Source organism: Ochotona curzoniae, unplaced genomic scaffold (genome assembly GCF_017591425.1).
Source record: "Ochotona curzoniae isolate NIBS_2020 unplaced genomic scaffold, NIBS_Ocur_1.0 contig_2927, whole genome shotgun sequence".
Classification (NCBI taxonomy): domain Eukaryota; kingdom Metazoa; phylum Chordata; class Mammalia; order Lagomorpha; family Ochotonidae; genus Ochotona; species Ochotona curzoniae.
In genome coordinates, this window is record NW_024465654.1 from 347968 (window position 1) to 357121 (window position 9154).

General features: G+C 52.7%; 1 protein-coding gene across 1 annotated transcript; it reads right to left on the reverse strand.

Annotated features, from left to right (window-relative positions):
• Nucleotides 1–1556: 1556 nt before the first annotated feature.
• On the reverse strand, nt 1557–8534 carry GABARAPL1 (GABA type A receptor associated protein like 1). The gene is made up of 4 exons (XM_040978721.1): nt 8194–8534; nt 4708–4786; nt 3656–3774; nt 1557–2783 (listed from the first exon to the last, which is right to left on the reverse strand). The coding sequence occupies exons 1-4, from the start codon at nt 8281–8283 to the stop codon at nt 2718–2720; spliced, it is 354 nt and encodes a 117-aa protein (XP_040834655.1). The 5' UTR covers nt 8284–8534; the 3' UTR covers nt 1557–2717.
• Nucleotides 8535–9154: the final 620 nt, after the last annotated feature.

Below are 9154 nucleotides of genomic sequence, written 5' to 3' on the forward strand. Positions count from 1 at the left end.
ATTGACTTGGCCTCGGAACTTGCCAGACAACGTAGGGATGTGCAAAAGTCAGGGGAGGGGGCTGGCCTGAAACAGCATGTGCTGGCCAAGGATGTTTTCATCAAGAACATCCAGGGATGGTAAAACCCAAATCAAACCTTCCTGAGAGCGAGCCAGAGCACAACAATATCTACTCCTTGTATCTCAGGGACTGTTCCGGGTGCCTAAGAGCGGCTGGGGCTCGGGCATGCCTCTGCTTTTAAACATTCTTCCAATTTCACCCCCAAGTATTGAATGAATTCCTTTCAAAATACTGTTCCTATCTAAGCGACTCAATTACTGGCTTGCTCCTGGCTTTATTCGGGAACTTCACCCTGGTATTTTTGTAACAGGTGTCCACCTTCAAGGCTGAGATCAAAACCCTTCAGTTTGCACATTATTTTGCATGTGGGGCTTTCTGGGCTTGGTCTTCTGTCCCCCTCACTTTCCGAATGAACTCACTGGGCAGTGTGCTGGTTGGAGGGCTCTTGCTATGGGCCTTCCTACATCCTTCTGGGTGCCTCTGACATGTTCCATAAAACTCCACAGAGGCAGACACCCCAGGTCTGGACCTGTCACAATGGCTTAGTAACTAATATCCTTGTCGTGCATGCATCAGGATCCCATATAGGCACTGGTTCAAGTCTCGGCTGCTTTACTTCGTGTTCTGCTCGCTGCTTGTGGCCTGGGAAAGCAGTAGAAGACTGCCCAAATCCTTGGGACCCTGCACCTACATGGGAGACCCAGAGGTTCCTGGCTCCTGGCTTCAAATCAGCTCAGCTCTGGCCACTGCAGCCACTTAGGGAGTGAATCATCAGAAGGAATGTCTCTCCTTCCCTCTCTAAACTCTACCTTTCTAATAGAAATCTTTCTTTAAAAAAAGGGAGCTTCAACATTAGAAATGGGTTTGAAGGTTCTGATGGAGTTTCTGCTCATCCGTGTTCGTTCTCACCAGCTTGCACCCCCAGGCTTCCCCACATGCCGGTACCTGACTGAATGAATGACTCAGGTGATCAGAAGACACCCTGTTCTGACCTAGGACATAGATGATCTCCCATCTGATCAGGCTGCAGCGAGGGCTAGGAAGGGTTAGCACAATCAGCAAAACCTGCTGCCAAGGACAGGGACGCTGTCAACCTTGAGCGCACAGTGAGTAACTGCTCCTTAAACTCGGGCATGAACTGCTGTGAAAACTCCAGCCACCCACACTGTGACTGAGTCAGCCCAATCAGCAGCACGGCCCAGGCCTCTGCAGCCGTGATCCGCACACCCCCGGCCCACCCAGGGCTCTGAGGCAGGCAGTGCCACCTCCAGCTCTGACAAACACTAGGCAGTGACAAACCACATCAACACATCGGGCATGCTGCCCAGCTGCCAACACGTGCCCTCGGAGGGCGGCCCCAGGGCAGCAGGGGGGTGAGATGTGTACACGGCATGTGAACACGGAGCTGAGCATCCACTGCTAGTGGCCATGTGTGCTCGTGCCATCAGCTCTCACGTGCGCCAAATAAAAGCCAGTCATCGACTCCAGGTGGATGTTTGTGGTGAGCAAGTACTTTATTTCTGAGGCCTGACAGCACGGACTGTTATACAAGAGCCTGGGGCTGGCAGAACTGAAATTCCAAGACCCTTGGTATTAGCAGAGATGAAATGAGATGGTACACGTCAGGGTGCAGTTCCTGTGCCCCCGCCCCCAACCCAAGTAACCCCACCCCCTCCAAAAAAAGAAATCGGTAAGATCCCCAGGAGTTGAGTATTAGCCCTCCAGACTCCTAAAAATGAGGGAGGGAAGCAGCTGGCCACCCCAAAGCGTTCCTGCGCGTGGGACACAGTAGCAGGAGAGGAAGAAAGCCTGGGTGAGGCACAGGCCCACCGGCCCCTCCACACCCCAGACATCTGCACCCCTCTACATGGGAAATGCTAGAGGATCCGCTAAGGGAGTCACTCTGGGATAGCCTAGGGCCCACTAACCGAGGGGGCAGGTGTGGACTAAGGGGCACCAGAGAGAGCTAGCAGGTTAGAGACACGCCCCACACTCAAGTCAATTCCAGTTTCGAGCTAGCCTAACTACCTCATCCTCGCCACCACCTTCACGGCTGACCCCCATCTCCACGCTGTGAGTTCCACCTCAGTTTCTGTGGCCCCACCCCTGGGGTGAGACTGAGATGCTTGTGTGTGACAACATGACTTGGATGGAAGGGAGGAGTCCTGGAAGGCTGCAATGCCTTGGTCCCCCAAAAGGCACCGCCTACGGCCACCAAGTTGCAGACCATCCCTGTCTCCCTACAATTCCCCCCTTTTTTTGTCTCATGTGAAGGTCAAAAATAAAAATCTGCTGAGAAGAGAGTCACCCTGGACCACAACCATAGCTGGCCCTAACTGGCCGATTTCCTGACGCTCCCAGGAAATCACAGAAAAAAACTTCGACAATGGCGTCATCCCCAAGCCTTTCTCAAAGCCCATCTCAAACAGCTCTGTTCTGACATGCTTTCTCCCCGGGCTGAGGAAGCAGCAAAAAAAAAAAACCAAACAAACAAACAAACAAAAAAATCAACTGAGCATGTGAAAACAGGATGACAGTATGTGCGGTGTAATGGTTCCCGATGTCTCAGGTTCGGTCTCGTCCCCGGTGGGAGCCCACACGCAGCCCTCCCCGTCCCCCAAGTCCAGGCGCTCCCATCGGCTGCGCTTCCCGACACTCATTTCCCGTAGACGCTCTCATCGCTGTAGGCCACGTACAGAAAATAGTCTTCTTCATGGTTGTCCTAGGAGAAGAGAGTTTAGGAAACACATTCACCTGCATTATTTCTGCGACCCTGGGAAGTGGGCATAGACTGATGCTTACTAGCCAGCCTCGTATGTCAAACCCAGCAGCTCCACTTCCAATCCTGGGGAGACCCAAGAGACACAGACGGAGTTCCAGGCTCCTGGCTTCAGCCTGCCCAGGCCTGGTACTCGCAGCCATGTGAAGAGGAAAGATCTGGAAAGTCTCATTCTCTTTCCACCTCTGTCACTCTGCCTCTCAAATTAAAAATCACCATCATTCCCCCCGAGTTGATAGCTCTCAAGACAAACAAATCAACTGGAAGACTTGACCTTCATCTACACATCATTTGATAGGATTCACTGTGTCTGGGTAACAGTGAATTTACCTCATGGTCATAGTTCTGAACTAAGAAAAAAAAGAACCTGCTTGCATAGTTGCCCTAAGCGAAAACTTCAGTTTACAAAGCTCAAAGCTGAAACAGTATTACTTACTTTCTCAAGCAAACCGCAATAAAGTGAACTAGAGTCTCAATGCATTCGTTTGCTTTCATATTATGTCACCAAAAAGAAAAACGGGAACTGCGATGGATAGGTGCCTTGGGATTTCTGTTATCAGCAGCTGTGTCCTGCATTCCAATGAAGACCATCCCACATGACAACAGGAGAAGAGCTTTGCAAAGGATTCAATCTAGTCCTGAAGGCTGCATCCCTGCAGGTGCCATCGGATCTATGCTGCCTACACTGCCTACACTGCCTGCCACCGTAAGAGGATCCCGGTAAGTAACACCTCCTGCCCCACTTCCCCTGTGTTATCAACAAAAGTCACAGGGCATCATCAGCCTCTGGGGACCACAGTCACCACGAGAATTACCTCATACAGCTGGCCCATGCTGGCACTGGTGGGAGGGATGGTGTTGTTGACAAAGAAGAACAGGGCGTCCTCAGGTCGCAGGTGGATCCTCTTCCGGATTAAGAAGTAGAACTGCCCGACTGGCCCAAGGAAACAGGAAAATGAAGGCGAGAAGAGATGAAAACAAGGGATTAGCAGAAGGGTAAGTGCCAGGAAGAAAGATCTGACTGCACCTGTGCCCATTTGGATTCAGTTCCAGCTCTGGATACCACCTGAGCAGAGTTAACAGCTTTGGACATCAGAAGTGAAACCCCAAGAAGCCTGCGTGGTCCTAAACGTGCCACAAGAGTTTATTCTTCCTTTGCCCCATGAATTTCAGACCCGCTATCAGCAGGTCCATCCCAAGACCTGTACCACACACAAGAATCGTATACATAGCCAGACCAATTGCCCCCATGACTGCTCGAAGGTGATAGGAAACACCCTTCCACCTGCGCCTTCACCCCAAGACAGACCAGCGAAGGGAAGAGGTCTCCTGGACCGCAGGAAATCTCAGGCCAGTCACTCAGTTCAGTGCTGGGGCAACAAGTGCAGTACAGTGCCTTCCTTCCCTCTGAAAATGTTCTAGAAGGTTAATATTAAAATCTGTTCATTCTGGAACAAGGACATCTTCAAAATCTTTCCAGTGTCTCCTGGACACAGTGGGTATTCCGTGAAAGATCAGGGTGAAGACTAAATATTTTCTTTAAAATTCCAAACTATCTACAAATCCTGTGTATGACAAAACCACCACAAGGCTTGAAGAGACGGCCTCTCTCAAAACTGACATCATGGTAACAAAGCTGAACTTTACAAGTGGGAAGTCTGATTTTCTTCTTTCGGTGTTTTGGGCTCCGCTGCTGTCTAAGCCAGAGAGCACCTGGCTCATTGCCGAGTCAGGCAAGCCCAAGGAGCCCCACACTCATTTCCTTTGATTGCTCATCGTCTCAAGTCTCACGACCCCAGGTATGTGATACAGATCGTCAATGGTTTAGACAGGGGGGTGGGGGTCCACAAGAGAAGGTGAACATTACCTGTGAGGTCAGAGGGCACAAGGTACTTCCTCTTGTCCAGGTCCGGCACCCTGGCTTTAGGCGCCTTCTCCACGATCACCTGGGAAAACAGCACGAGACGAGTGAAGGCTACGAGACCCGACCTAGGAGTCCCCATTCTACTTCCTATAATAGCCCTATCAGAATTGAGTCTGATTAAATAGATGTTTGCACTTTTTCCCCTCCAAGGCAATAGGCACAGAGGCTTCCTTGGTGAGGCTTGAGTTTCGTTACTGCAATAAGAACAGAAGGGGCCCCTGATGAAAAATAAAGAGAACCCCAGGATTTTAGGCTTAGACAAGTCACCCATAAGGTCCCTCCTGGGTTTATTCAGAACCTCACGAAGACTGGTCAGGTTTTCTCAGCACATCCTGATCACCTGTTAGCTTTATGCTTCCTCCCCCGTGTCGGGAGGTACACATACCGTGACTTACCTTACACACTTGGTCAGCATCATCAAGAACGACTACCACAGAACGTTCAAGATGCTAAGTGAAAAGGTACTAAAGCAATTCTTTCAGACACTCTGCAGTGTCAGTGCAATGACGCACTGAGGAATACGCGATTTTCAGGGACTAACCAATATTTCTACAAGGCTTCAAGTTGTAGTTCAAGAGAGGAAAGTGTATATAAAAGAGTAAATATTTATTGAAGAGGCCTGCCAGCACACCTCTGACCGAGTCTCAGGACTGTTACAGTAAGCTTGAGGAACACACAAAATGGCATGTGAAAATATTTTTGTAGAAGGATATTGTGACCCTTCAAGGTCAACGAGCACTGGATCACTACTGATAGGATAGTAACTGTGTGAGAACAACCAAATGGATACCTTTTGTATAACTGACTGGACATCATTTGGAGAAGAGCTGAGTGAATGAGAACACTTGGAGGGATATACAAAACAAGAGTCCCAAACAAAGGTATAGAAGCAATCCATGGGTCCCGTTGATAAGCTCAATGCCTCTCCCCTTATCCAATATAAAGTCTGATGCCACTGACAAACTTCAGCCTTTCACCATCGGTCACAGTCTGCACGTGTGACTGTAGGCTCCGTGCACCAAGTCCATCGCTGCAGGACAGCAACAATGCTGTAAATTACCAAGACACAGGGTGCTTTGAAAGGAGTGAAGCTTTTAGTTAAAGATGTATGAAAATAATAAAACAGAGCAGGACAAGGTGATCAAGCCAAGGGCAGGCAGAGGGAACGCAGCATCACGCAGCACGGGAACGCACACGTGCAGCTCCCATAGGTGAGAACTGACAGAAACCACCAAGCTGGCAGAACACATCACGCTGACACCTGGGGGAGCTGGGGCGGTGGGGAGGGCACTGGCTAAGGCCGTGATGTGCCAGAAAGTGTTGCCTCCAAGAATCCAAACTTTGATCCTCACTTACGCTGGACCCTGCAAGAGATGCTTTGCTTTTCCGAGTTTGTTTTCCTCATTTGTGAAATGTGGTTAATAGTCCACCAAGCTGTTTTTTATTTATTTCCTTGAAAGGCAGAGTTAGAGACAGAGAAAGCTTCCATTGACTGATCCACTTCTCCAGCCAGGGCTGGACCAGACCAAAGCAGGAGGCGAGTGCTTCCTCTGGGTCTCAAACATGGGCACAGGGACTCAAGGACGTGGACCATCCTCCACTGCTTTCCCAGGTGTATTAGCAGACAGTTGGATCAGAACTGGAGCAGTGAGGACTCGAACCGGTGCCTTTATGGGATGCCAGCATCAAAGTTGACTTTCACCACATATTGAAAGATGGTGTGGGGCCTGAGTGATGGCTCAATTGGCTAATCTTCCACATCCAAGAGCCAGCATCCCATATAGATGCCAGTTCCTGTCCCAGCTGCTCCACTTCCCAACCAGCTGCCTGCCTAGGGCCTGGGGAAAGCAGCAGGGGATGGCCCAAGAGAGCATGTGCTCATGCAGGAGAACCCCAGCAAGCTCCTGCCTCCAGGCTTCCAATCAGCTCAGCTCTAACCATCGCAGCCACTTGGGTACTTGGGAGATCTTTCGGTCTCTCTTCCTTTCCGCAAGTTTGCCTTCCCAATAAAAATAAATAAGTCTTTAGGAAACTAAAATAAAGATGGACGTTACTTAATACTTAATGGTTTGCTGCTATTGTACAGGTTCTCAATTTGCTTAGCTATCCAAATAACCTGAGGATCGTCCCCTCTTCTGGGACCAAAGCACAGCTATTCTTTCGGATGACAGCTATACAGATATCCGGGGAACCGAGCACAGGTTCTAGAAGGCAGACATTGTGCCTGCACCAAGACTGTCTAGTCAGAAGGGCTGGGTCCCCTTCAGAGCCCAAAACCAACTGAGCATAAAATCCCTGAGGGATGGCACAGAGCTGAGTTTCTTCGTCTTCACAGGAAAAGGGGTTCTGAGTTTCTATGGCCAGGCTAAGGCCCGGATGGCCAAAGGTGGCAACAAGACAGGGAACGCAGGGCAAAATGGGAGCAGTATCCGAAACAGCAGGTGCCAGTCATGAAAAGCCATCACCACAGGATGGCAACCCTTCACACCTGCAAGTCACACGTAACATTCCAGGTCCCTCTAAAAATCATCAAGTCTCCGCACTGCTGTATCCCAAGTCCAATCACCGTGGCTGGCTCAGCCACACTCCCCAAATCATCTTGAGCCTGCCTGTGGGGTGGCGCAGTCAGATCAGAGCCAGGCGAGTGGGCGGGGGAGGGGGCCACGGGAAAAACGCCCGGATGCCAGGAGATGACTTCATATCCCAGCCTCCTCCAGCTGGGCTCTGAGGGTCCCAACCCAGAGGGAGAAAGCCCTCAGCCCCGCATTAGGGTGCTCAGGCCCACCCCAATCACAATCTGCACCCAGGAGCCCGCCCGCCTCCCTCCCTTCCCCTCCCTTTCCCTCCCTTCCCCTCCCCTCCCCTCCCCTCCCTCCTCATCCTCCAGGGCCCGGGCCAAGAACCTTGAGGCAAGAGGCTGTGGCGCAGAGAACTAGACCTTGTCATCACCCCTCCCCACTCCAATTCTAAAAAACAATACAATCTAAAGAGAAACAATCCGGCGGCTTCCAGAACCTATTCCCCTCCCAAGCTCGCTGCCAAGGCAGCATCCCCGGAGGGAGATCAACTCCAAGAGTCGTTCCCATCACCATTCTTCCCTCAGAGTGCTGAAAAGGCTGCCTAACTGCGGCCAGCGTCTCTCCACACTCCAGGACAGAGGGGTCCCCGCCGCGTGCCCACCTGCACCTGCAAGGGCCCTCCAGACTGCTGAGTCACCGCAGACGTGGGCTCAACACGCGGCGGGGGCCGCGCGAAGGCCGGGGGTCCAGGGCCCGCGATGTGCACGGCCTCGGCAGGGAAGGGCATCCAGGATTATGGGGTGCTGCCGGAGACACCCCCAAAACCCACCCCGGGCACCTCAGGAAGGGCATCGCGCAGCCCCGTGCCCCCTCCTCCTACTCTTCCTCCTCCCCTTCCCACGACACTCACAGGGACTCTGTCTGGATATTTCTTCCGGATCTTTTCTCCTTCCTTTTTCCGATACTCAAAGGGATGGTCCTCCTTATACTGGAACTTCATGATGGACCGCAGGTTTACCTAGATCCCCGGACGGGGCCTCCGGACGCTCTAGCGGATGACTGTGGCTCCGGCGTTTCGCCGCCCTCTGCCGACTGCTGTGGCTCCCAGGCTCGCCGGGGAAGCGTCCGCACCCGTCGTCAGCCGCCTCGCCGGGCCCGGGGCTCAGGATGCAGACGTCGGGCACCGCGGCCTGCAGGTGGGATGCCGCCTGGTGAAGCGACGCGAGCGGCTCAGCCTCCGAGCTCCGGGAACACACAAACACCCCGGCGTGCGTGCGCAGGGATTGTGACGTCCGCGGCCCCGCCCCCGGCGCGCCCGACTCTCTCGGGACGGGGGGGCACAGAAAATTGACTGCTATGTACTTCTCTTTATCGCGCCTCATCTTGTCCAGACGAAATCTCACTACAAGCAACACAGATTTTAGCTTCATATTTTACTGCCGCTTGATCGTAAAGGTGGTTCTGAAGCCGAAAGGAAAATATTCTAAAGATGATATCCCCCCCTCTCCTTAGTGTTTCTTGGTTCAGTCCAAAACAAACACACAGGGCCCAAGTCCCGCCGGGTTACGCTGGTGCGAGGTTGGTCCGGGACGCGGCCCGAGTCACCCCCGGGACCCGGCTGGCCACCACGGAGGTGTCCCGAGGTCGCGTTCCGCCCTCTGCGGGCTCGATGCCCAGGCCTGGCCTCTCCGGGCTCTCGGCTGGCCGCGTCCGCTCATGGAGCCCCGGCTTCGCCCTCGTTGGCGGACGTCCCTGGTGGCTCAGCGTGACTCGGGCCTTCCTAGGGCCCTGAGAGCCCCAGGGTGGTCCTAAGAACCCGGACGCTGGACCTGAGCAAGCGGCTGAGGCCATCGACTCGACTCAATGGGGTT

What these genes read in the sequence shown, in the direction of transcription:
- GABARAPL1 (XM_040978721.1), bottom strand. Translation starts at nt 8,283, where the DNA reads ATGAAGTTCCAGTATAAGGAGGACCATCCCTTTGAGTATCGGAAAAAG. An exon ending in AATATCCAGACAGAGTCCCT is followed by an intron (nt 4,787 to 8,193) that starts GTGAGTGTCGTG and finishes CTGTTTTCCCAG; the next exon opens with GTGATCGTGGAGAAGGCGCC. An exon ending in GCATGGGCCAGCTGTATGAG is followed by an intron (nt 2,784 to 3,655) that starts GTAATTCTCGTG and finishes CTCTTCTCCTAG; the next exon opens with GACAACCATGAAGAAGACTA.